This window comes from Sminthopsis crassicaudata, chromosome 3 (genome assembly GCF_048593235.1).
Source record: "Sminthopsis crassicaudata isolate SCR6 chromosome 3, ASM4859323v1, whole genome shotgun sequence".
NCBI lineage: Eukaryota > Metazoa > Chordata > Mammalia > Dasyuromorphia > Dasyuridae > Sminthopsis > Sminthopsis crassicaudata.
In genome coordinates, this window is record NC_133619.1 from 76,198,881 (window position 1) to 76,226,846 (window position 27,966).

At 38.1% G+C, this 27,966-nt stretch overlaps 1 protein-coding gene across 4 annotated transcripts in view; it reads left to right on the forward strand.

The window, feature by feature from the left end:
* The first annotated feature begins 2,036 nt into the window (after positions 1 to 2,036).
* KLF7 (KLF transcription factor 7) overlaps positions 2,037 to 27,966 on the forward strand; it is a 94,372-nt gene continuing 68,442 nt past the window's right edge. For 2 of the 4 annotated variants that reach the window (XM_074298908.1, XM_074298909.1), the window contains exon 1: positions 2,037 to 2,784. In XM_074298908.1, coding sequence (XP_074155009.1) covers positions 2,683 to 2,784 — 102 coding nt within the window. In that variant the 5' untranslated portion in view covers positions 2,037 to 2,682. The remainder of the gene's footprint in view (positions 2,785 to 27,966) is intronic. The other 2 variants (XM_074298907.1, XM_074298910.1) reach the window with 1 other exon arrangement.

Consider the following 27,966-nt stretch of genomic DNA (forward strand, 5'->3'; position numbering starts at 1 on the left):
AGAGAGAGAGAGAGAGAGAGAGAGAGAGAGAGAGAGAGAGAGAGAGAGAGAGAGAGCGCTAAGATGGGGATTGTTTTCTTCTTAACCTTAAAAAGGGGGAAGAGTCTTCTCTCTGAATTTGCACAATTTGAAATCATTCCGAAAGTGGAAGTATCATTCTGTTCAGCTGACAATGCAATTTGGGGAACTTAAACTGCAATCGCTATTTAAGAATTAATAATTGATTGGCCAACTATAACAGCATATACATATATATATATATATATATATATATATATATATATATATATATATATATATATATATATGTATCATGCCAGATTCCCCCATCCCAGCATATAGATATCAGAATGAAGATAAATATATAGTATATTTGTATATATTCATAGGTGTACAATATGGTGCACATGTAGACATATTACATATATTTGCACTCATTTTAATGACCCTTAACCTGCTTTGCCAGGTTATATGATTATTATGTATGTGTATGTATCTATATGCATATGTATCTAGGTATTCAAAAACTGTAAGATAGTATACATAAATGTACGCATATACATATTATTTGTATGGAAATAGCCCTCAGAATGCATACACATGCGTGTATGTATACATACATGTACAATGTATATACACGCACATCTGCATCGGCTTATATGATGCCAGATATTCCCCAAATCTTGCTTTTCACCAAGCATTGCTTGCACAAAGCACTCTCCAGGTCCACGAGGAAACCACATGGTGTATGTACATCATTTTAAAACTCTCAGGCAAGCTGCCTACTGCAACATGGCTCACATGCTCATTCTGAATTCCCATCTACTGCTTGTAACAAATCCATCGGGCAAAATCACTCCCTTTCAGTCAGTCTGGACATCCGATTTTTAAAAAATTATAAAAGCTACGGACCCTCCCCCCTACCATTTAGGATCAGAAAGGGTAGGGGGGGTAGGGTAGGGGGGGTCGGTGGCGTAGGTGGAAGTGTTTCCATCTTGGGTGGGAGGCTGGGAGCAGAGCCAAAGACAGCCTTCCTTACAGGACAGGTCTAAGCAGCGCCTCCTCCTTTGTTCTTTCTCCCTCTGATGCTGCATCTGCTTTTCTATTCTCCAGCCCCGGCCGCCTGTGGGAAATTTGCTGGTTTGCTTTTTTTTTTTTTTTTTTTTTTTTTTTTAAACTAAGTTGGATTCTTTTCCTTTTCGATTCCATCTTGTTTCCCTAGCCGACACCGCCGGTTCTCCCGATACCCCCTCCAGCTCCTCCCCCGGGAGACGTGGGGGCGGGGGCGGGAGTGGTCGAGGTGAGGGGCTCTTCGCCTAGGTAGCCTAACCTAGATCTGTATTGCCCCGGAGTGTAGGGGCGCGTGCCAGCATTTTTCTGCTCAAAATGGTCAATAGAGACGAGCCTGATCCTCCTCTCTCCCAGTCCATCCCAATCCGGGGACGCGGAAGGTTGGGGCTCCCTGGGGGCTGGGTTCCTCTCTGGACCTCTCGTAGCCTGGGCCGTAGTCCCCCCTCACCCCGGGAAGAGGAAGGTGGATTGCAAAAGCGAAACTTGGGCAAAACGGCGACCGCCTCTCCAGCTCACGCACTTTGGGGACGCCCAGCTCCCTCGGCCTGCCCGGTTTTGCATTCCACTCCAGACCACCCGAACTCCATCGTGTGTGTGTGTGTGTGTGTGTGTGTGTGTATGTGTATGTGTATGTGTGAGTTGCCCTGCTTCACAGATTCACCGTGTGTCCCACTCCCGCCCCATCCCTCTCCCTCTCTCTCAGTCTCTCTGTCTCTCTGTCTCTCTCTCCCTCTCCCTCTCCCTCTCCCTCTCCCAGGCCTCAGCACGGCCGGCCGGCTCCGGCCCCTTATATAGCTCTCTAAAAATAGCTCGCCTTACACCGCCTTGTAAGGCAGAAGGGAGATCAGGCTTGCTCCAATCCCCAGACCCCTTGGCTGCCAAGCTCCGCCCCAGGTCCCGTCTCTCTGCCCCCGATTGGTCCTCAGTGACTTCATGAGCCCCCCCTTTCGTTTACCTTACATGGTCACACGTTGCCTTAATGGACGCTTTCTTCCAAGATCCCACGACTGCGCGGAGAGGCGTGAGGAGGGAGGGAGATTGGGGAGGGGGAAGAGGAGCAGCAGCAGGAGAAGGAGGAGGGGAAAGAAAGGGAGGGGGGGGAGGACTACAAACTAGCAGGGATGGGGTGGGGGGTGGGGAGGGAAGGGGGGGGAAGCGATCGCGAGAAAAAAAAAATGCAACCTCCCAAAATAAAGAGCAAAGATTGCATTAGGAGCGAACAGCAATGCAGAAATAGATGGCAGCTTCGTGTCAGTGAGTTTGCATCCCCCTTCCTGGTCCACGAGCTGGAGTGATTAGAGCCCTGGAAGGGAATTATTGCATTTACTACAGTGGAGAAGTACCCCTTTCCTGGCAGCCGTTTCCACTGTACATGTTGGATGCCTCTCTCCATCCTCTTTCACTCTCTCTTCTCTCATCTCCTCTCTCCCTTTCTCCTCCGCATTGATTTTTTTTTAAGTGTGACTGAAACGAAACAAAAAAAACCAAAAGGGACCCTGGATTTATGCCTTTTTGGGGGGGTGAGACAAACAAACAAATAGACAAACAAACAAACAAAACTGTGGAAGGGGGAGGGTTTCTCCTCCTGCTTTGCCCAGCAGCAGCAGCAGCATGGACGTGTTGGCTAGTTATAGTATATTCCAGGAGCTGCAACTTGTCCACGACACCGGCTACTTCTCAGCTTTGCCATCCCTGGAGGAGAACTGGCAGCAGGTGAATGATTTAAATTACTTGTGTAAATCTTGTAGCGGCGAGACGCTGGGGCTGCGTTGGTGCGGGCTTTGGGGTTTTTAAGGGTTGTTGTTGTTTTTTTTTTTTTTTTTTTAAGGGTTTTTATTTCCTTTCCTTTCCTTTTTTTTTTTTTTTTTTTTTTTTTTTTTTTTTTTGCTTGTGTGTGTTTGTTGTTTAATATATTTCCTGAAACATACATACTCTAACCTTAACCCCTTCCCCCTCCCCCTCCTCTCTACCCCCCCATTTGCCAAACAGAGCAGTCGGGTCAGAGCTGTCTGTATTCAATCATAAACACACATCCTTACACTCGTAGCCTTGCAGACCATTCCGTTGTAGAGATCCGCTTAACTTCTCGGTGTAGGGTAGGGATGGTTGATTTGATAACGATATATCTATAGAGATATGTGCATGTATTGGATTATAGATATTACTTATCCCTGCTTAGTAACTTAAGTCAGGTTGATCGCTTTCAGCTGATTTTGACAACTGGCAGGTGGTAGAAAAGGGATCGGAGAGGTATTTTCAGCTAATTAGTATGTGTCCATAAAACAAACAATAAAAAGCTTCATTCCGGGGTATTGAAAGGGTGGGCAAGGAGAAAGCAGAGAACCAGTAACAAAAGACACTAAGCAATATCCATGAGTGGGATACGAAAGTGCATTTGTTTTAGATTTATAATGTATTTTCAGCTTCCGCCCCCATGGAGTCAAATGCCTTTAGAAGAGAAGTGGGGGGGGGGGGAGAGCAACCCAGTCCCCTTCAGCTACTGTTTGTTGTTCTCATTCCTGAGAACCCTTTGGTTCGTGCTGGCAGCCACACATTGCTTAGAAAGGGGTGTGGTGTGTTTTTGTGTTTTATTTTATCTTATTTAGAATAGGAGCTTTCAGAAACTGGTATGATGCTGGAGGGGACCCCCACCAGGTTCTCAGGTGGTCTGGAGGACGGAAAAGTGGGGTTGATTTCTAGTTTTCCTTAGACCCATTCAGTGCTACAGTACATTCTAAGTCTGTGAGAAGTAAATAAAGAAACTGTCAGTAGAAAGTGTGGATAGCTAAAAATCCTGATTCTGCCCGGCACCAACCCTTCTGAAATTGTGAGGGTGGGGGTGGGGGCATCTTTCAGGGAAGTCTATGATCCTGGCTCAATTTGCACTATTTCCCCCAACATGTGTGTGAGTAGAGGTCAACAAATTCAAGAATAGGATCCACATTTTTTTCTCCTGTTGACAATATTAACTTGTAGTCCCTTCTCAAGAATCCACTTTGCCATTGGTAATAGACGTGAGAGGAACAGCATGTGGCTGCTAGGGTAACTTCGAAGCTCTATGACAGCAGCTTGTTAAGACTAATGAACTGCTGGATTTCCTCTTTGCAGGGATACAGAGCAGTATTTGCCAGCATTAAGCTGATGTGGAAGTTATTTCTCTACTAAGTGAGCTTTTTGCACAAGGAGCATGTATGGGGATGATTCTCTTTGATTGTACCATTGTTACCTAGCTAAGCAGTGATTAGACAGTAGGAGCTTTCCTCAAGGTTTTGGCCTCCCTTCTCTCTGTGTGTATCAGTGTACACACACATATGCATGCCAGTGTGACTATTCTGTCAGATATATTTTATTTTACCTCTCTGTGACAGTAATGAATATGTTTTCACACGTTATTAGGGTTTAATTTATAACTGGCTGTCATAAGACATTTATTAAATGCATTTTCTCCCTCTGTCATTAATAATATCTGGTTTAAAAAGGACTCATTCCCTCCCCCCAATTTTCTTTAATTTTCCAACAAGCTAATTAAATTGAAAAACATAATATAATCTCGCAATTAAAAAAAAAAAGGGAAAGCTTTTATTCCACTAGATTAGTAATGTTGAACCAGTTGTATATTAACCACAGTCTAGACAAGTTCAAGGGAAGGCAATCTCGATCATCTACCTAGCATGTCTATATATGATTTGTTGGTACAGTCCTATAGAAGGAAAGTGAGTTTTATTTGTTACAACATTGCATGATGATTAATTGTGCAACTTTGTTGTATTTGAAGTTTTCATAGTAATAATGTTGAAGCCCAAGGCAGTTTCTGAGTAAAGCTTGCTTCTTTCACTCTTTAGTAGCTAGCAGCCTTAGTGTGTGAAAACAAACAATCCAAACATACTTGGCTTGACTGTGATGAAAAGTATTAGATCCATTGTTCCTCATAGTCACTCCTTCCCTCCTCCTCTTTGCCCTCCCCACCAATGTCTCTTAATTGGGTTTCTGATAACAGGAAGCAGACTCTCCTCTAGTTCTGATACAAACCCTGAACCCCTAACTTTTTACCTCTTTACCAGGGTACTTGTAACCACATGGTTGGAAGTCAGAGTTAGATTTAACTTGTAGGAGAGTGCTTATAATTAAAAAAAAAAGCATCCTCCTAGTATTTCGGTTTTGTGCCTTGCAGGCTCAACAAAGTCATATAAATGTGGCTCTAACCTATAAAGGAGTTCTTATACTACTGATTTTAGTGTATATTGCATTTTAAGGTATGCAGTTTTTGTCCCCTGTATTATGATGTTCATTTTATTGATTTTACTTACGTATTACATATAAAGGATTGCAAAGTTTATATTCCTTCTATTATTATGCCTATTACAAATGAGCTAACTCAGACTATAAAAAGGTATCCTTTAGGATACTGATATAGGATTTCAACTCAGGTCTCTTGATTCCAGATCACAGAAGATACTATCTTAAACTCCTTTAGCTTTTCATATTGTCTGATCTTCTGCCTTATTGTTTCTTAATGAAATGTACCAAAGGCAGTTGCAGGGAACTGTTGAGCCCAGATAACCATTCAGGTTTTGAAATTTTGAATACTGATTGCTCAGGACAGTTCAAAGGTATTACTAAATACTGACAACAGCACCATTACTCTCCACCCCCATTCTCTACTCCCCTTTGGGGAGAAAAAACAACTCTTTTGCCATCATCTGCAAAGAACCTAGGCAAGAGGAAGCTTTCTTGTGACATGAAGTGGGCTGTTAAATGGTTAAATTTAGAGGTTAAATGGAGGTAATTATTAGATAGTATTCTTACTCAGATACTAAGAAAGGTAACTAGTCTTAAAGAAAACCTAAACCAAAGGAGGAAACTCAAATAATCAGATTTAATTTCAAGAGAAAATAGGGGTTAAATTTTCAAGGCCAAAATAGCTGTGTATTTGAGGATTGAATCTGGACTCTTGTTATCTCCATATTTTATTTCATGCTGATAATACGGAGTGATTTTTCTGCTTAATCTTTAGTGAGTCTTGTATTCACATCAATGATGGACATGCACAACATCAGGATAAGAATTTTGACACTGGCTTTTCAGGCAAGGGAGCTTGCCATGAAGGGATCCAAATCTAGAAAACTATCTATTGACTTTCCTATAATTTAAAATAAAAATGAATCCCCCACTTTAGCTATTAACCGTCCCTAGTCTCAGCACACTTAGGATCGCAGCCCAAGTAACAGCATCTCTCTCCATCATGTAACGGTAAATTACACTGTGCTCATGTGGTCTATTATTTTGTGGAATTTAGCTGACACACAACTCCTAAGGTCCCCAAAGTAGATTTCTGAAAACTTGCAAGAAAATTTCCGATAACTCTCTGAAAAAACAGGGGAAAGGCAAAGGTATGGAGAATGCTGGTGTGGATTTGAGGGTCCTGTTCCAGTTTTTGGAAAGAAGATAGCAAGATCTTTCATCTTCCTTGTCAGTAGGGATGGTGACTTTTCTAGACCTAGCCTCCACTTCCAAGATAAAAAGTGACTTATAGTTTTAGCTCATGGGGGCACTTCTTTCAGAATTTTTTTTTCCAAAGCTGAAAATGCGAACACTAAGATTTATTCTTGGTCTATCTGTATTGTTTCATTGTCGAAAGAGAAGCAGAGGAAAGGACATAATAATGCTCTGTAAGTCCTATATGAAACCAGTTTTGCTTCATGCCATTAGGAGCATGGCATGTTTATTTGAAAACCATTTTGAAATTCTGTTAGTTGTTAATGCTGATTCATAATTGGCAGATGGGGTCAGTTTCAGGCCTCTTTTCTACTTGGAGAAAATTTTCCACTGCTACTGGAAACAAATAAATAAATCAGAGCATTCCTTTCCCCTTCCCCCATGCTTCATTGTTTTAGACTAATGGCATACTTGGCTACTGTAAGAACTAAAGCATCCTAATAATATTGCAGTTTCATCTTAGTTCCAGCCACCCTGAAACACTTTTTAGAAGGGCCTCTGGTACAAGGTGTCTCTAGGGGACAACCTGCAGAAATGGTTGCCTTCCAAGAACAGTCTGTAGAGAAAGAGACTTGATTTGGCTTTTGAGCCATGCTTCTTCTTGCTCTACATAGCAAGAAAAGCTGCCTTCTCTGGGCCCTAAAAACCAAGTGCTGTTACAAAAAAGGACAAAGCAAGCTCAAGTCTCCCCATCTTCAGTTTTGTTTTGCTCCCCAATTTGTAAAAGAAAACAAAAAAACAACAAACTAACCCTTTTTTATGAATTATAATTCTTGGCAACAGCATTGGCTGGGTGAATTTGTAGACACAAAGGAGCCTTGCAAACCACACTGAAAGCATAAAATATCTAGTGCTTGTTTTGTGTGTGATTTGTGTGGTCTTTAGATACAGTAAATGTATCTCTTCATTTGAAGCAGAGTGGCTATATCTTCTTTAAAAATAGAAATATGTCTCTTACCTAGATTTCTCTTTTTTAAAATATATCTGTGTTAGTAATGAGAATCCTTGGTCAAAGGAGAGAATTTAGTATTTGGTCTTTTTAAAAATTAGCAGATGTATCAAAATTCTCTTTTATAAGAAGGAATCTGCAAAATCAGAGTGTCTTTACTATTGTTCAATCTAGATTTCCCTGTTGGTGTTTTATAATGAGGTGAACTGTTTGCTTTAAAGATAGCCAAACTTTTGGGAGAATAATGAGAAGGATTATTAGGTTATTAAGAAAAGTGCATATGGAAGAAAATTCTCATTTTTGGTAATTAATAATTGGGAGACATTATTCCCATTTTTATTATCAAGAAAAAGAAGATACCATCCTTTTGAATTTTTTTTATCCTAGAGGAGAGAGTGACATTGGGGTTCCATCCATTTAAAAAAAGACAGAGAAGAAGATGTAGTATGACAGCTTTACTCTGAAATGATTTATATGTGTATGTCAGGGGCCTTAGGCATTCAAGTGTAAGATTGTTATGTTACTGTTGTTATTGTTATTTTCATTTATTATCATTATTATCATTATCATTTCCCTGCTTAGACCATATCTCTGAATCACAGGGAACTTTTAATAGTAGCTCTGTTTTCTCTATCTCCAGATCCCTTCTTATCCAGAAAATTGAATTGTCACTCTATATTTTAAACTCTCTATATACCTGGGAAATGGTCATTACTGAGTCCTCCTTCAGAGTCCTTCCATTGTCAATTTATATCTACTGCTGGAGAGAAAAGAGTTCATTCTATTCTGTTTGTCCTAGTTGGTATATACTGACATCCTTAACTGCCCTTATAGCAAAGGTGGTCACTAAATGACTCCTGTCTCTCTAATTTTACTCATTAAGGACGATCTTTCTTCTTTCTTCTTTCTTCTTCTTCTTCTTCTTCTTCTTCTTCTTCTTCTTCTTCTTCTTCTTCTTCTTCTTCTTCTTCTTCTTCTTCTTCTTCTTCTTCTTCTTCTTCTTCTTCTTCTTCTTCTTCTTCTTCTTCTTCTTCTTCTTCTTCTTCTTCTTCTTCTTCTTCCTTTGTTGTTCTTCCTCTTCCTCTTCTTCCTCTTTTCTTCTTTCTTTTTTTTCTTCTTTCTTCTTCTCCTTGCTTCCTTCTTTCCTTCCTTCCTCCCTTCCTTCCTCCCTTTTCTTCTTTCTCCTTCTTCTCCTCCTTCTGCTCATTTTCCTTCTCTTCTTTCTTCATTTAAGTTTTTGTTTTAGAGTGTACTATTCTGATGCAAACTGTTTTGTGCTTTTATTGTAACTTTGTTCATTGTGTGTGTGTGTATAGATAGGTAGGGCAGGAGTTTGCTGAAAATTTAGGACAGCTCCTCATCTTAAGTAGCTTTGATTTGGAATGGGATTTATTTCATCTCTATATACTTCTACTTTCCAGAATTCATCAGCGCCTTTGCTTTGATTAAGCTTGATAGAGTTGGTAGTCAGACAGGAGGAATGCTTCCTTCTTATAGTCCATAACTGTTAATCTTATGTTAGATTTGGGGAGGGAATAAGGTTGCTGCAGCTAATCTTTTTTCATCTTGCTATATTCACACATATTGTCATTAGGGTAGATGTTCATCTTTGAAAACACACATACTCACTTGAGAAGAATTCCTTGTGAACTTCACAACATTGGTCTTCTTAAGAGCCACACTCAGGATAGAAATTCACTGCTAATGTAAGCTTTTTAATCAAGGTATGTGTGATCCAATGTTCTTGCTTTCAGTTTGGGGGCCTGTTTATCCACAGGATTGCCTTCATAGAATGTGGGTTCTTTTTGCTTTTCATGTGAGTGTGTGTGTGTTTGTGTGTGTGTGTGTGTGTGTGTGTGTGTGTGTGTGTGTGTGTGTGTCCTAAGAACTTTACCTTATTGGGGATTTTAATTTATTTAGATTTCTGAATGGCAAGCCACTATGTAAAAGTGCTATAACTATTGGTTAATGATAAAGATTGGTCTTTTGGTTAAATATCAAAACCCTAGATGCAGATGTGGTTTGTATGGTGATAATCTTGCCTGTTTGATGTGATAAAGGTATCTTTTAATACTTGTTTAAAAATATTCTTGCTTTATGTTGAAATAAGGGAATCTTTAAGGCTAGTATTTGGCACCAATTAATTATGAATGAAAACTGTTCTACCTGCAATATAATTGGTGTCTAGATATGGTTACAAACTGTTACAGCTTAGTCAGGTCTGCAACAGATTAGCCATGGGGCATTGCAGGTGCAGTTTCTAATAGGCACCTTTCAAGCTCTCCTTAGAATAGTTAAAGCTGATAAGGGTGTTACAAATATTCATATGTAGTATGATTTCTACTTAGTATAATCTCCTTGGCCATACCAGACCAGGAAATAGCCCTCTTTCAGAAGTGGTTAGAGCTGGCAATTTGCCTGCCATCTGTCACTAAATATACAGGATTTGTCAAAAATCCCTTTGTAGCATGTTGAGAGTCAAGTCCTTGTGCATAAGGGGCCTGATTTGGAAACCAAAGGTAGGAGAATCAATAGAATTTTGAATCTGGAAGGGACCTTAATGATCATATAATTTAAGTACCTCATTTACCAGATGAAGAAACTGAGTTCCAAAGAAAGGAAGTACCTTGATTAAGGTCATGGTAGCTAATCAGTGGAAGATTAAGATCTAGAACCTAGATGTTCCCAGTTCCCAGATCAAAGTCCACTTTTTTTTTACATGGAGTATGATTCAGAATTGCTCTTAATTCTTCCTGTTCCTTTTATTTTTCATTTAAAGGAGGTGATTTCCTTGATGTTTAATATAAAGATGAAAAAAAAATCTTGGGAATTAGTTACATAATTTTTAAAAAATTAATGTTACCTAGAAGAATAGACAGGTCTAGTACAGTAAGTAATCACCACCATGTGAGTAATATGGAATTGTGTATGGGGGAGAAATACTTGGAAAGGTGGGTGGGGTAGAATTTGGGTTGGGGGTGGTTCTGGATAGAAGATAGAGCTGGTGTTTCACATAGAAAGCTTCAATCCAGAAAATGCTTTGTCTTTGACCTGCTTGCAGCAGAGCTTGCAGCTCTAATGGAAATCCACGTGCCAGTTCATGAAAACCTTTTGTGAAGTGTTTCTAAACTCTTGAGTAGGTTGGAGGAGTGGCAAGGCTCTGCTGTTTAAATTTTTAAAATGAGGGGAAGAGAATCTAACCCCCCTCCCCAATTTCACTATATTTTGCAGCAACCAACAAAGAAGAGAAAGCTCCAGCTCTCTTTGTTAATAAGACAGTTTTAGGGTCTGGAAATGATGCAGTATTGGTTCATGTAGTCATTTATCCCTTGGGAGAATAGTTAGTTTCCTGGATTTAGGTGACAGACTAGTTCTCTATTTCCTGTCCCTTCCTCCTTTCTCCAGATTTGTTAGGATCAATAAGATGTAAAGAAATCCTAACAAAGGGATTTTGCCTAAATGTATAAAGAGTGAAAAGAAGGTGAACATTTTTGCAGGTATCCATCTCATACAAGAGATCTTGTGAATAACTTGCTGTTTAGAATAAGGGAGCTTCGGAAGGGTCCAAGGGCCTTTGACTTAGCCCATTGGTTAAAAGGAACTATCCAAACAGTATTAAATCAGTTTTTTTGTTTCGCTCTCCCCAGAAGAGTTAAAGGTAGATCTCTTTGTCCCCTATTTCATAATAAGGGTGCCCAGAGGTTTGCTTAACCTGATCAAATTCCATTTCTGGTACCCATGTGTTGTTCGGAATTGCATTCCTATCCTGACTTGGTTCAGATAATTCATTCTTTGGGCACTCAGCCCTGGTTTTTCATGTTCCCAAGACTGCTTTGAGGTTTTAAAGTAATGGACTTCTATACAGATATTTGTCAGATGGTGGCTGATCGGCATCTCCATATTCCTATAAGCTGTACTCATTTGAAAGCAGGCTGAGCTTGAAGAAGTTTTCCTTCTAACATAAAGGAAACAAATCCACTGAGAGAGATTTAAAATGGGGTTGTTTTCAGATAAAATAGGTTCAGATACTGAAGTAAAGAAAATATTGGAATATTCTTTTTTCCCTTTCTCCTTTTTTCCTTAAATGATGCTGGTTATCCAAACACATAGGATCATAGATTTAGATATAGGTGGAAGAGACATTGAAAATCTTCTGATCCAAATCCTTCACTTTACATCTGAAGAAACTGAGACCTAAAGAGATTAATTGATTTGTCCATGGCTACAAAGGTAGTAAGTGGCAAAGTGAGGTCTGAGCTCCAGATCTAATGTTCTTTCTACTGTAATATATCTGTATATTCTGTCTCCCTTTCTCTATATATTTCTGTGTCTGCCTCCATCTTCCTGCCCCTCTCCCCTTTTCTCCCTCGTTGTTTTCTCTTTTCTTCTCTCTTTATCTCTTCCTCTCTTTCCCCCTTTTTAAGAGAATTTTTTGTATGGTTGGCAAGGGAAAACATCATGAGGGAAGTGGAGTGCTTAACATTAAATAATGCTTTTTGGGAAGTTCACGAGAGCAATAAAAATTGCAATTATCCATGGCTAAATTATTCTTCTGGGTATATTTCTTCACCAGTGACCTCTACTCCAATTGCAGGGAACCTTCACTCACCTTTCAGACCCTGGTTAGCAGGGATTATATAGAGAATAGTCTTGGTATTGGCACCTAGTTTGAAGGATGGGTGACTGTGGCTGGCATGGAAGGAGCAGGGGCTTTTATTAAATCTTTCCAATTCCTACTTTTTAATCTGTTATCTTTGTTCCTATTTACAATCCATAGCCACTGCCAGTATTGTAAGCCCTGAGTAATTTCTGTGTAATTCATCTGAGTAATATCGGTGTAACTGACTAAAACTAGATCATGGAATTTGCATTCTTAGGTTAATAAGATAACAAGAACTTTAATTTATAATAGCACTTTACTACTTATACAGCACTTCCCTCACAAAAGTCCAATTTTTATTACCTCCCATTTTAAAGACATAAAAACTGAGGTATCCTGAGATTGTTACTTGCTGAGTAATACATGTGAAAGCCAAACATTGAACTCTTGTCCTTCAGATTCCAAATCTTGCATTCTTCTTACTATCTCAGATTGTCTCTACATATCTAACTCTTTAAGAATGCATATGAACTCTGGGGCAAGATCAGCCTGCTAGCTCAAAGCTTTGTTTTTGTTTGTTACTATGAGGGAATATTAAACATTCTTAGCATGCCCTTCTCCTGAAGGGCTCAGAAAGCTTTACTCAGTTCCTGTTCATTAACACGTCTTCCCTGTAATTAGGGAGGAGGAAGGAATTCCAGTGTTAACCTTTTACAGGTAACGAGATTGAGACAGAGAAAGAATAATTTTTTTTTAAAGTTATATAGCAAATTATAGGCAGAGCCAGTCCATATAGAATTTAGCCTCCCAGCCCAATCATCTTTCCATCTGGAATATATATATATTCCATTGTTTAGGTACTGTGGGTGGGTGTGTGTGTGTGTGTGTGTGTGAGAGAGAGAGAGAGAGAGAGAGAGAGAGAGAGAGAGAGAGAGAGAGAGAGAGAGACAGATGAGAGAAAGAGAGACAGACAGAGACAGAGAGAAAGGGTTGGGTGGGAGTTAGTGCAATTTAGTATCTGGAGTACTAGATTTGGAATAGAAACTTCAGATTTAAATCTTGTCCCTCATACTTACTGGCTGTGTAACCATGATCAGGTCTAGTGCTAGAAAGGACTACATTTGATTCAACCACTAAATGCCACCTAGTCTAACCATTTAACTTCTCTGGACCTTAGTTTCTTAATTTTTAAAATGAGGAGAGTGCTTGAAATATCTATTTCACAGGGTTGTTCAGAGTCTCAAATGTGATAATATATGTACAACATTTTGCCAACTTTAAAACACTATATATTTTGGTAATTCATGCATTATTATTATTATCCAACTCTGTTGCTTCATCAAAAGACAAAAATGACTGTGGGCTCTTTTTGGTTATGTCAGTAGATTCAAAGCTCAGGTCAGGTCTTACCTAGCTGGAAAACTTTCAGATACAAGCTTTGGGATTTTTTTTCCATATGAGGTCATGTTGAAAAAGAAAATCTCACCCAGAGATTTTCATTACCTGACAATGAATTTTTTGGCCTCTGCAGTTCATGGTTCCATTGACTTAGGTGTGTTAGGAATACCCACGTTGATGAAATTATATCTCTTAAAGCAGATGGTACCATCATTGAAAAATCTCAGAGCCTCTTCTAACCATAAGCAGTCTCATGAGACTGGAGGAGTTTCTGTGGCTCTGGGAGGGAGCAGATTGTTGGGGTGAGAGCATGACTTTATTATTTTCTTTATCACAGTAAACTGTGATGAAGTAACTTCTCATACTTTTCTTGGGACCGGGAGGAGAACAGCAATGGTCTGTTGCCTCTGGAATCTCAGTCTGGATTTGATATCGGGCTTGGTCTACAGAAGGTACATTTCTGTTTCTTTTGAGCTTTAGTGATTACTAACTCTATTTTTCCAATGTGAAAATGATTTCTTTCTTTTTTTTTTCTCCTTTAGAGTCAGAATTAAGCATAGCTACTATAATGTAGTGCTGGTTACTACACCTGCTATTTCTGCCATACCTGATGACTGAGCTTATATTGGCTTATGAGAGTGAATAAGGTTTTATGAGATCTATAAATATCTTGGATAGGATTTTTATTTCATTTTCCCCCCTTCAAATAAGACATAATGGAAGCACTCACATACACAAGGAATATTCTTTCCATGATAAAATGGGGAGTTCTAGAATTGGCCTCTGTAAAGCAATAATTTGATATGGTTTTTCATGTTTGGAGTGTATTGGGGGGGCGGGGAAGAAACACATACACTACCATAAAACCAAAAGATGATTTCCAGGTATTTAAGGCTGATCACATCACCTACTGAGAGATTTATTTTATGTTCTGAGATGCTGGTCCTGAAGTTGTACTTATTCCTTAGCTCAGTATGTTTTGTATTTTCATAGCTTTAGAGAAAATAAGAGAAGGAAAATCCCTGTTGCTTCAAGAGGGTTCCATGAAATATCCTTTCCCTTCCTTTGTCTGCTCTAGTTTCAAATGTCCCAAGAGAGTATGCTCTCATGCTTCCCTTGGATTAACTGACTCCTTCCCTGGGAAGAATTCTCATGCTAATGTATCTCATGGTTAACATTCCACCCCCCTACCACAACCCTCCCACCCCAGAATTTAGTATTAAAAAAAATTCAAGCTTATCCCACTTCTTTCAGCCATTTCCAATATTAGGAAGCTTTTGTTCTTAACTTGTTACTTAAGAGGTTTATAGTTTGGAACCCTGGACTCTTAACCCATATATACATACACACACACACACACACATGTATGTGTGTGTGTATGTGTACTTTCCCCCCTTTCTCCACATTTTCCTCAAAATCTGCATGATATTTTTAGAGCTTTATCAGCCATGCCTATAAAACAGTAGTAGCATGCCCTACATGATACAGTCAACAGTGTGATGAGAATGTTGTTCATCACTTTGGGCTAGATTTCCACTAGAAAATTTTGTATAACCCAAAAACTTGAGGGTGTTTGGTTAATTTTGAGATTCTAACTTTACTTTCTGTTGTCAAATTGAAGTTTAACAATCCCTAATCTCTCCTCATAAATTTGTCTAGACTATGACATCACATCGACTCATTTATTTTTTTTTTCTAATTCAAGCCTTTATCAAGCAAATACTGTGTTCTAAGGGCAGTGTTAGGCTCCCATATACAAAGGCAAAAAAGACAATAATTTCTGCCCTCAAGAAAGCTTCCTTTCTAGTGGGTCTTTAACTTTTATGTCTGCTTTGTTTGCTTTAAATTTTTAAAAAGCTAGTTAGATAGGTGAGGAGCAACTTGGTAGAGTGGGATAGAGAGCTGATTTGTAAGTCAAATAGAGTTTAGTTCAGGTGCTGCTTCTGACACACACTGGTTGTGTGACTTTGAGCATGCCATGTATCTCTCGCTGTTCTAGCTAACTCATTAAGACTATAAGTTTCAGAGAAGATATTAATCTGTACTGGTGGAATTTCTTCACTTGGAAGTTCCCTATGTGAGTGAAATCACAGTTCGTAAGTGAGGAGGTGGTTTAATAGCCTAGAATTGGGCTATTAAGATTTTTTTTGTTAATGGTGCTCAGTTTTGTGTAGTTGAAAGTATGGGCATATACCTCTGCTTGGCAGTTTGATCTGGATTCCAGGTCTGATTCTATAACTAATTGAATTCAATAAAAACATGGTAACCCTTCACCTTTTTTGCATAAAATTGTGTGCTTGCTAGTTAGTGCAGAAGACAATATTAAGTAGTTTTCTGCTTATTTATAAATTTTGGGGGTGGAGAGAGGTGAGATGGATGCAAATAATCATAACACAAAGTCCAACACCATATTGTACAAAGATGCTACATGAACATAGAGAAGGGAAGGACTGAAGGTGATTTCTTGTAGGAGTGAATGTATGTGGTCAGGCATGTCTTCAAACAAATGGTGGCATCTGAGTGATAGGATTTAGACTGGGGATACAATAGAAAGCCTACTTTGGGGGCAAGGGATTTGGGTTCATTTCTATAAGCCACTTAATCTCCCTAACCTCAGTTTCCTCACCTGTAATATGAACAGATTAGACTACTTGGCTTTTTAGTTTCCTTTCATCTCTAGATCTATGATTATATTTCTCTCCCTGAAAGTGAGAAGGGTATTCTAGGTAGTGAATAGGTGAGGAAATATAAAAGCATAAGGAATTATCAGTGATTACTGTGATTTCTGGCAAATTATTTAACTTCTGCCAGGTCTCAGTTTGCTATCTGTAAAATGAGAGTATTGGACTAAATGATCTTGAACTTCTTTCTCTAAGTTAAAAGACAATTATATTGTTGGTTTTTTTTTTTTTTTTTTTTTTTTTTTTTTGATATTTTATCTTATCAGAAGCTCTTGAAACTGGTTTGATTTCTCCAATTAGCCCTAAGCCTCCATGATTTACTTTCCTGATTTCTCCTTCTCATTGAATGTCTTTGTCTGGGATTCATTTTTATGAAATAATTTCCAAATTGGATCTCACATTTTCCTAGTCATCCAGGCTCTGTTGTAGATCATAGAAATCTGGGATGGAAAAGACCATCTGGTTCATCCCCCTGCCTGGGCTGAGCAGTTGCTCTAATAATGTTCATTCCTTATTGGTATTTGCAACATTTTCCAATTTGGAATCAGTTACTGAGTTTCCTTAGCAGGCAGTCTCTTCTTGGTCATAAGTGGGTGTTAAATGGGACAAGACCTAACAATAATCTCCCTAGTCTATTAGACATCTCTGCAACTAAAGAGAGGGCCAGTTGTCACTGTTCTTTCTGCCAGATTTTAGACCTTGTGACTGTGTCACTATTTGAGGATATGTAATAGAGGTGGGTGGGTAAAAGCAACTTCCTTTGTAGTCATGTATTTGCCCAGATAAAGGATATAACCTCTTCTGGGCTTCCTTCATTTGGTAGAAGGAAACTTTGTGCAGATTTTTACTAAGCTCTTTTCCATCTCTACAGATGCTTCATTTTTGAGGAGCTGTTTTACATGACTTAGTCTACAAGATAATATCTTAATGTGAGAAAACTTCAGGAACCTATAATTACTTTTTTTTTTTTTTTGATATTTAAGAACTCTTGTTTTTAGACCTTTGTCATGATGGTTTCTCAAACTTTCTCACTGATGCATATTGCATTCATTTTCCAATATTCTTAGATTTCTATTCTGCATTAGGCATTTTGGTATTTTGTTTGTATTGGCTATCCATTATAAAGCTTACCAAACATTTATTAAGCATCTTCCTATACTGTTTATACAATATTGTACTTGGCGCTGGTGAATATATAATGTTTAGATAATATAAGGTCTCTGCCCTTCAGATGTTTGCAGTAGAAGAAGATGAACACAATATTTAATAGACATACGATTACATTGCTACAGCAAAGAATTAAATAACAAAGTGCTACATGATATTTAAGAAAGAAGGTGCTTATTGAGTAGATCAAGGAAGTCTTCTGGAAGAAGGTGGCATTTGAGATGGGATTTTCAAAGATGAATAGGAATTTAACAGGGAGAGCCTGGGAGGGTACCCTCTTTAGACTTACCAGGTAGTCATTTTAGAGTTATTTTCATTTTTTTCCTCTTTTGGAAATTAATCACTTAAAATACTTACTTGCTTTTGATGTATCACTTGAGATGCTCAGGAAAGTTCATTGGGCAATTCCTGAAATGTTAAAATTATTTGATTGTTGTCAATTTATTGGAAACCTGAACATATTTTCATTCTCTTTTTATGTTTATAGCTGTCCAAAGTAATTCTTTCCTCTGTCTTGTGCATAATTTTAGGGTTTTTTTGGTGATCATTTTACAATATGTTAAATTACAAGATGAAATAAACATTGTTTGTAGAAGAAAGGGGAAAAAACACAGGTTACTTATTTTCATGCCCAAATATGTCTCTTTGTTACAATATCCAACTATTATATCCTTGGTTCCTTTGTTTCTTTCCCCCCTACTCACAGAAGCTAAGAACAAAGGATCATAGTATTTGGTTCCAGAAAGAACTTTAGGGATAATCTTGACAGAGTTAGCCCTGTCATTTTGAAGTTGAGGAAACTGAGGCCCATTAAGGTCAAGTTTCATTTTATATGTAGAGATGGGCAAGTCAGTTTGATTTGGATCTTTATTTTTAAAGCCATTTTAGGACCTCCATAGATCCCAGTTCCCACAAATTTTTTTAATTTCTTGAATTTCATTCTTCTTACAGTTTTTTTTTTTTTTTAATCCTTAAGATTCATAGAATTGTAGGCTTAAAATTGGAAAGGAACTTGGACATCATGTAGTCCAATTCCTTCATTTTACAATTAAAAAGTTAGATCAAAGTTCATGTACTTAATTCTTTCTGGTTCCTCTCAATGAAATTGTCCCTTCAGCTTAGCACTGAAAAAATTTCAAACTATTTTTACAAATGGAGGACTTTAATTAAGATTTCTTTAGATCATGTTTTATTTTTGGTTACTTAGAAATTGTCTTTAAGTAATTGGATTTTATTAAAAATAATCTTTGTAATGTCTGCTTATAAGGAATTAATTAGGAAATTTCTGTGAACAAACCTAATATGATCTACCAGCAGTGATGTAAAATATAAAATATAAATAGATTCCTTGCAGGGAACATTAACATTTTTGATGTTTTATTGTATTTTTATTTATTTTATTAAACATTTCCCAATTACATTTTAATCTGGTTCAGGATGCCCTTTGGAGTTTTCCAGACCCCATGTGCTGTGAGTTTGATACCTTTGACACCCAGTGCCCAAAAATTCACAGTAATCGAAAAGGACCAAGTCTTTTGCTGTTGCTATTGTTGCTTTAGTCTCTTGGTATTTCTTTAGCTATAGAGGCCACATGTACAGCCCTCGTTTTCTTAATATAGTGTGTCCCTGGAATACCAAGGCCCCAAAACCTTGAACATGAGGTTTACAAGTGACTCCTCTGAAGCTGGTGCTGCTCAGAAATACCCTTTCTTCTCACTGGAATGTTGGGCTGTGTTTTTGTGCTACCCAGGAAATCCGCCTTTCTCTGTATTGGAGATTGGACCTCAGAAGCCTTCAGCATTCAGGTCATGTGATTCCCCTTTTTAGTGCTGCCATCTCTCAGATGGAATTTGTACCATTGCTTTTTTTTTTTTAAGTCCAGGACCACAACATGGGGTCTAGGATATCTCCTGTTCATCTTGGAGAGAGAGCTCATTTCATTCCCATATGCTTCTGCCTCAAGGCAGCCATTAGTAGCTCTTGGAGGAGTGACAGTATTTGTTGAATTGAACTATTCATTTCTTGATGTTGAAGGTTTTATTAGAAAGCATAGGCTTTGTTTAAAAAAAATCACATTTATAGTACTACTACATAGACAAAAGCTTTAGTTCAGACATAGGTAGAGTAAAGTTGGCTCCCATGTCCATTCATTCTTGTTTCCCTCTTTGTTTCTGAATCTTTCTGACCTGTAGTAACCAAAAGTAACAGTCCCTGTTGGTGTGCTGTGAAGTTATGTATTAGATATTTATGGACCAGCAAAATAGAATGGGAAGTTTCTTGCTAAGCACATTTGGGCAAGCCTGGAGTACAGGCACCAGAGCTAACTTCCCCCATGCTGGTCTAACACCTTTGCTGAATCAAGGTAGTGATAAGTGCTTAAAGAAATGGTCAAGTACCCTAGGAGACAACACAACTGTGTTTAGACAAAATGACAGATTTTCTGTTTTAAATTACGTTTCATTATTCTCTCTGGAGGATCCTAAACACCTGTTTCCATACACACAAACATATATACACATACCCACATATATGCACACACCCATAGTCACACAGGAACCATGCGTCATAGAAGAGAGCATGTACATCAATCTTTTGCTTATTTTTAGCAAATCAATATACCAAAGCAGGAGAGAGGTAGAGGCAGTAATAATAATTATTAACTCATGCATTTACACACTACCCTTTTACCCATTTACAGAGCTCATTGAAAAGCTTTGTGAAGTGAGTGGTGTAAATATTATTTCATTTTGCAAAATTCAGTTCAATTCTACTATCATTTTTAAGCAGCTGGGCACTGTGCGAAGCGCTAGAAATACAAACACACAAAAAAAGAAACAATTTTTGCCCTTAAAAAACTTCCATTCTGCTAGGAAAGAACAATGTATACACAAAAGTTTAAAATGCAAAAATATAGCCAGAGTAATTTAAAGGGTAAGATTTGGGTAAATTGAGGCTGAAAAAGGTTAAGAGATTTGCCTAATGATTATAAGGCTACTAAGTAGTGGATCAAACACTCAAACCCAGGCCTTCACTTAAAATCTATTAGCACTGAAGTTCCATCTGGGAAAAAGGCACAAACAAACATTTTGGAGTTAAGCAAATCCTCTGTCTCAATTTCATGGTAGTAAGGAGTTCATAAGGAAAAGTCTCTGCTTCATCATTAACTAGAGAGAACAAATCTTATACTTTCAGCGATTCAGATCATAAGATTGTAGACTGCTAGCTGAGAGTGAATGAGGAAACTGAGACCCAGATAGTTTGAGACTTCCTTAAAATCATATGGGTATTGACAGATTTGGGATTAGAACTTGAGTACTCTGATTCCATTTCACTCTGCCTTAGTGTTTACTTTGAATTTTAAAAAGTCATATTTTAGGAACGAAGACTTTATTTTTTTTTAATATTTTTAATTAATTTTATAATTATACATTTTTGACAGTATATATGCATGAGTAATTTTTAAATAACATTATCCCTTGTATTTATTTTTCCAGATTTTCCCCTCCCTCCCTCTATTCCCTCCCCTAGATGACAGGCAATCTCATATATTTTACATGTGTTACAGTATAACCTAGATATAATATATGTGTGTAAATCCAATTTTCTTGTTGCACGTTAAGTATTGGATTCCGAAGGTATAAGTAACCTGGGTAGAAAGACAGTAGTGCTAACAGTTTACATTCACTTCCCAGTGTTCCTTCTCTGGGTGTAGCTGTTTCTATCCATCATTGATCAACTGGAAGTGAGTTGGATCTTCTTTATGTTGAAGATTTCCACTTCCATCAGAATACATCCTCATACAGCATTGAAGTGTACAGCGATCTTCTGGTTCTGCTCATTTCACTCAGCATCAGGAACTAAGACTTTAGATGGAAATCCTAAAAGGCTAGAGATAGGAAACCTCTAAAACCAGATTTGCAAAAGGTTTATACTTTCCTTAATTAGTATTCGGACTATTCTCTACCATACTCTCTAACCCTAAATACCCACCAAAGCACCAGTTTAGGCTTGTAGTGAGTGATTTGATAAGCACAGTGCTTGCAGCAATGCGTAGGGAGAACCAGGCTGGCACCATTACAAAGTTAGTCAATCTATTGTTGCCATTGCTTCCACTTTTGCCCTCGTTCCCCAAGCTTCTAGGAAGAAATCCTAATAAGTTGTAAGGTATTGAGTGCCTGAGTTATTTTTCTTTTTGACTCTTCTGCCCTGCTTACTGACAACTACATAGTAATTACCTACTGTATTCCTTAAATGGAATTGAATGCATTTGTTAGGTTATACTTCTGATTTTATGCTTCAGATGGAAATTTCAATCTGGAGCAGAAAATATGGTCAAGTCAGGGACATATAGGCAGGTCGTGGTTCCCAGTTATTAGGACTGGAGTCATGTACTTATGAAAGGAATTGCACTTCTTTATGTTGGAAAATTATGACATCTCTGTGTTCCTATTTACAAGAAACTTTGAAACTTTTTATATGCCATGAGGAATGGGATTTTCTGGTATGTGTGTTTTTAAAAAGACACACACATACACACTCACACACACACACACACACACACACACACATTCCCTTGTGGCCTCCCTAGGCATTTGCACACTTTGCCGAGCCTTGGTTTTAGTTTTCTCAATCAACCATGCAGCATGATTCCAATAATAAGACACTTGCTGCCATGAATTAGATCTCCATTAAATACATGGTTAGCCAAGCTTTGCCCTATAAGATTCGCAACCAGTTCTCAAAAGTAAACACATTTTTTATTTTAAGAGGACACAAACTATTTAAAAAATAACTGTTTAAGAAATGACTAAAAGAAGCAATAGCTTTGATCAAGCTCTTGGGTTCCAAGTCTCTTTGGCTAAGTGATGTGATTTATTGCAGCCAATAGCTTTATTTGAAAACTCTGTTTTATTGCTAACAAAAAAGCATACAATAAAAGTACTTTGAGACAGGCCTTAAGTTAAAACCATTGCAGACAGCTGACTTTGGAAATAATGGGGGCAAGAGCTGCTGATGTTATTGTTGAACACATCTTTTTCATGTGCTTTGTCAACAATAATTAACTTCCTTCCTTCTTTTCTTCTTTTCTTCCTTTCTTCCTTCCTTCCCTCCTTCCTTCTCTCCTTCCTTCCCATAAGGGGGAGAGGGAATTGACCACAATGTCTCTGGCTACTTGAGTGAGAATTCAAGTTAATTTAGTGAAGAAAAAAAAGACTTTGGAGGCTATGAGTCCTGTGGGGGAAGAGAGAGTTTTCCACAAGGAACATGAAGGCACCCTTTGTAGCCAAGAAGTAATCTGAAAGAGCTCCTTCACCTTTTTTTGTGTATCATGGACTCATTTGGAATCAGGTGAAGTTTATGTATTGAAATACAAAAAATATACATATATATTATATTGAAACAGTTACCAGAGTATTAGAAGTTCCAAAGCCATTTGAAATCTATGCATGTATTCTTGGACATCTTGTAGCCCTTAGACATCAGGTTAAGAACCCTTTGTATACTAGAAAATGGCAAAGAAGGAAAAAGAACTGAGTTTTTAAAGTTTTGGAAGACCACAGATGTACTTGGTGAAACCTACTTCAGACAAGCAAAAGTGTAAACAGAGTTGAAGGACCCAAGCTAGTAGGTTTAGCTAAATGATACAATTATTAGACAGAATCTCTTCTTTCCCAGTATCTGCTGGCAGGGGGAAAATACTTTAATTCCTCAGTATGGCTGGGGCAGCATCATCTGTCTACTTCCTGTTTGCTCAAACTGTATTAGACTACTCATTTGTTTTCAAGGCCTCAGAGTCTTTGACTCAGTCCTTTGTTGAATGCCCAAATGAATTATATATTTACAATCTGACAAGTATGGAAAACCCCAGGATATGATGACTAGGTTCAGTATTGAATCAGTTCTGAATTTACTACGGTTTTGAGAAGCTTTTATAGGGAACTTGGCCTATTTGTTCCCTCCGATTCTCTTGTTAGACTTTTGAATTTCCTCTACCTACTTTTTGAGCATTTCTTTAAACCATTCTTAAAATATGAATTTGTCCCCTTCTGGTCCTGACAAGCTGCTTCATAGCTCTCCTCAAATCTTCCTGAAAATCTTCCTAGAAGTCTTTTCTTTGTCATCTAAAGGCAGCCCTGAAATGGACTTGACATTTCTAGATGCTGAGGATATTTTCAGCTTTTGGCCACCTGTCTTTTTCTTTTGATTACTGACCCAGTGTTCTTGGGCTTTATATCTCTACCTTTCTATCCCTCCAGCTGGAGTCTTAAGCCTGCTGTGCCAAAAAAAAAAAAAAAAATTAAAGCCAAATGCTATAATCCAGGTTACAATCTGCCCATTGTTGGTATTCAATAGATGTCATTTATGTTAATACTTTTAAAAAAGCAACCCAAAACCTCAGCATTACTAATAGGATCATAATAACATCCACTCCCATTTGCAAAGTGGGCATACTGAGGAGACTACACAGATCCCCTGCTTGATTTTTCCAAGGTCACACAGCAAACTGGTAGCATGCTGATTTAAACTCAATTTCATCCTTAAGGCAGCATTTCCTTTCTAATAGAAAACAATATAACCTGACAAAGCTGGTGACACATGAAAGCTATGGCCAGTCAGAGATCATCAATCTTTTCCATGTGTTGCATTTTGCAGTTGTTGCTTTTTTTCCCCTTAATCACAGCATATACGAAGTCTTATTTCTTATGCATGCAAAAGTCTGTCCACTGGACCAAGTGTGTAGAAATAGTCTCTAATTGGCAGGTTTGAACAAGACCAATAAATAAGTTGAGTCTGGACTAGTTGGCCCTTTTTGATTTCTTCTAGCTATGAGTGATCTCTCTCTCCTGAAATTGTTGTAATTTACTTTCTTGAGTACAAGCTTACCTTCTGTGAGATTTGGGGCTCTCTTAGGTCATGTCTTTGTATCCCTATCTCTTCATCTTGCACATAGAAGCAGAAGAGGGTTGGTAAATATTGAACTAGGTTTCCGGGAGGGGGAACAAACAACAAACTGCTATATATATGGTACACTTTAAGTTTAATCTGCATTATTAATATTTTTTCCTTTCTCAATTGTAGACAATCAACAAAACAATAAATCCAGCTGGGATTTGTAACATTTACTAATTTCCAAGCTTTCAAAGCTCACATTGAAAATTTAACAATCGGCTCTCTTGAGTTAGTTAGAACTGGCTCCGGGACAATGCTATATTTGTTGTTATTATTGAGTTGTGTCTGACTCTTCTTGATGCCATTTTGAAGTTTTCTTGGCAGAAATACTAAAGTAGTTTTTGCCATTTCCTTCTCTAGCTTGTTTTACAGATGAGGAAACTGAGGCAAAATGTATTAAGTGACTAAGTTTAACTGATCATAGCAACCTGAAGATTTACTTGTGGGATCAAAAATCTTAGAGCTTAAGAGACCTTAGTGATTATCTGATGGATTTTAGATGAGAAAATGTGAAGCTCAGATGATTTGCTCAGAATCACAAGGTAGCATGTTACATGTTCCAAAGTCAACTCCTGTGACTCCAAGGTTTATTCTTCTTCCTCTGTACCTAACATCGATCCTAATGTTGAGAATGTTGTTGTTCTTCATTTCTTCAGTAATATCCAATTCTTCATGAGGTTTTCTTGGCAAAGATACAAGAGTGATTTGCCATTTCTTTTTTCCAGCTGATTTCACAGATGAGGAAACTGAGGCAAACAGGGTTAAGTAACTTGCCCAGGATCATACAGATGTGGCAGAGAATTTGAAGTTGTATCTTCCTGACTTCAGCCCCCAGGCTCTATCCATTGTACTAGCTAGGCTTTGAGAATAGTCCTTGTCATTGCAGAGAGTCAATGAGTGATAAGGCAAATGAGAAGAAAAAAAAGGAAGTAGCCCCTTTTATATTTTCATGGTAAAACTGACACAGCCTGCTAACTGGCCCTACCCATGGGTAGTGTTTGCTTTGTGGTTTATGGTTCCTCCTCCCAGTGGTAAAGCCTAGTAGGGTCACAAGACCTGATACTGTTTGTTTCATTAGAAAACATATGGCAAGGCACTAATGGGTCTGGAATGGACTACAAGCCCAGATTATCATGCCAAATGTCATGGTGAGGTGGAAAGGAACAATAAGGATCTATCTATTTGTCCTTGTTCTTCTGCACTTGAAAGGGTTGAAAGTTCTCTGCTTTCTTGCATTTAGAATTTGTGAGTATTTCATTTTGTTCACATGGAAGAAGAAAAAAAAAAAAAACAACTTAAAATTATGTCTCTTCCAAAAGAAAAAAATCTGTAGGCCCACATTGTTTTGAAGAGTTAGTTTTAAGACTTAAAAAAAAATTATTTTTTTCCATTTTCCCCCTTCCTTCTAACCTAAGGTTAGTTTCCCTGATGGGCCTATTTACTGAGGTTTCTGGGATTTGGGCTGAGCTGGGAAGAATAGGCCAAAAAAACTTTCCCCAGTCAGAATTTAACTGGTTTGGCTGGCCTGAACTTGGGATCACTGTTGTGGCAACCAGAGGCAGATAATTTTTTGTTTTTGTTTTTCAAACTGGAGGTTATCAAAGGCTAGTGCTCTCTAGCTAACCAAGCAATTGTCTCACCAGAGCTAACAATTTAATGATGCATAGTTTCCCTCAGAGCCATTTGCAGTGCAAATCTTCCTCCCCTCCCCCATCTCTCCAATCCATAAAGGCAGGAGAGTGCAGCCTTTTTTTTTTTTTTTTTTTTTTTATGATATTGCAGAGCTAATAATGATCTTTATTGATTTTTGTGAGTCTCTCCGCCACTGGGGACCTGGGGTGAGGGGGCTGGGCTCCATTCTAGCTGCGTGCTTTTTTAAAATGCCTTTTCCAGGCCTCCTTTTAGTAAAGAGCACTGGGTGGGGTTTATTTTATGTTTTGGTTTTCTGGGGATTTTTAGAGGAGCATTAGATTTCCGAAGGTCAAATGTACCTGCACATTTTGTTCCTCCTGAGTTAGAGCTGCCCTCCCAACCTCCGCAGAGTTGGCCAACTTTTTACCCGGGCAGCAGCCAGATCCAATTGCTTGACTCGGTGCCCTTGAGCAGAGCCTCAAGGAGCTAGTTAGTGGGTGTTGTTGGCCAGTGGAATGTGGTTGGTTATAAACTCGTGCCTACAGGAATGGGTGAGGTTTCCTCTTTGCTTAGAAAGCCAGCAAAACATCAACAGAGAGGTTATTAGTGAGAAAAATATACCTAGGCTTGGAGACCTTTTGCCAGCAAAATTCACACAGAATTTACTGAGGGATTTGGATCTTTTAGAAAATCAGGCCAACACGCAATTATTAGGCACCCACTGTATACACAGATCTGGGCTCTGGAATGGGAGGCATATGAACAAAAAATGAGTCACTGCCCTCAGCAGCTTAGTCTACTTAGAAGGTCTGTTTATCATCTTGTTTCTTCTTCCTTCCATTGCCCCCTTTTAATATATTCTTCATTTTGCTTCTCATCCCTTTGCCTGTTGTTTACAATTGAACGAGTTTCTTCCATGTGGTCAGGGAGTAATTTGTTAGTATATAATCGTGGGCATTATTATTACCAACAGGTCACCAAGAGGAGATTGGTGGCCTCCTGCTTCATGTGCTTACCTTCTCTCTCTATAAGTATTCCTGAAAATAACTTATATAGATGGGAAGGGCACTCTTAAAAGTATGAGAATCGAATAAACAGATTTCACAAATTACATTCCACAGCAGATCTCATCTTTATAGTTGCACAGTTGACTAAAAGGTGCAGAGAAGAAAGGATTCTGTGTAATTTACTCTTTCTTTGACTATTTAAAAAAAATAGATTCAGGACCACAAAATGCAGTCTTAACAGCTCTCTCCAGAAAGATATCTGCCATGCATAAGTTACAATCATATGATTCCCTGTTAGATATATCAAAAATGATACTTTTGTCAACAATCTAATTATAAATATCACCCAGTCTATAAAACAGAGAAGCACAATGTTATCAGAGGTGCTTATCACAGTCAGGGAGGATGTCTTGCTCAGGGTCCCAAAGGAAGAGAGGTACTTTATATAAATGATGAGGTCCTCTAGATGCTTGGATTTGCAAGTGATATTATGCTGGTTGAATTAAGTTCTATAATTTTGGAGAATCTGCAAAGTATCATCAGAAAATATCCCAGAAGAGTTCAGCCCATCTATATACAAAGGAAAAGCCAGGTGAATCAGGAATATCTGGCATTTACATTTTGACTTAAAGTCACTTGAACAGCCCATTGAGCTGGTCTATCTCTGTGTGTACACATGCAGACATTTTAAGTATTTTATATGTATACATACACATGTACATATATCTGTATACATACTTGTACACATAAACATGTACACACATACTGTCAGGATATATGCATTAAACATTTTTGTCTTTTTGTTATATTTGCCAATATGCCGGGTATGAAATAAAGCATTGATGTTTTGTTTTTTAACTTGTGTTTCTTTTATGAGTGATGTGGAGCATAGTTTCATATATTTCTAGCTGGTTTTTCTTTGGAAAATAGTTATATCCTTTGATCCCTGGTTCATAGTCTATATCTATGTTAATTTTCTATTTATTTAGTGTGTATGTGTCTACATACACATTA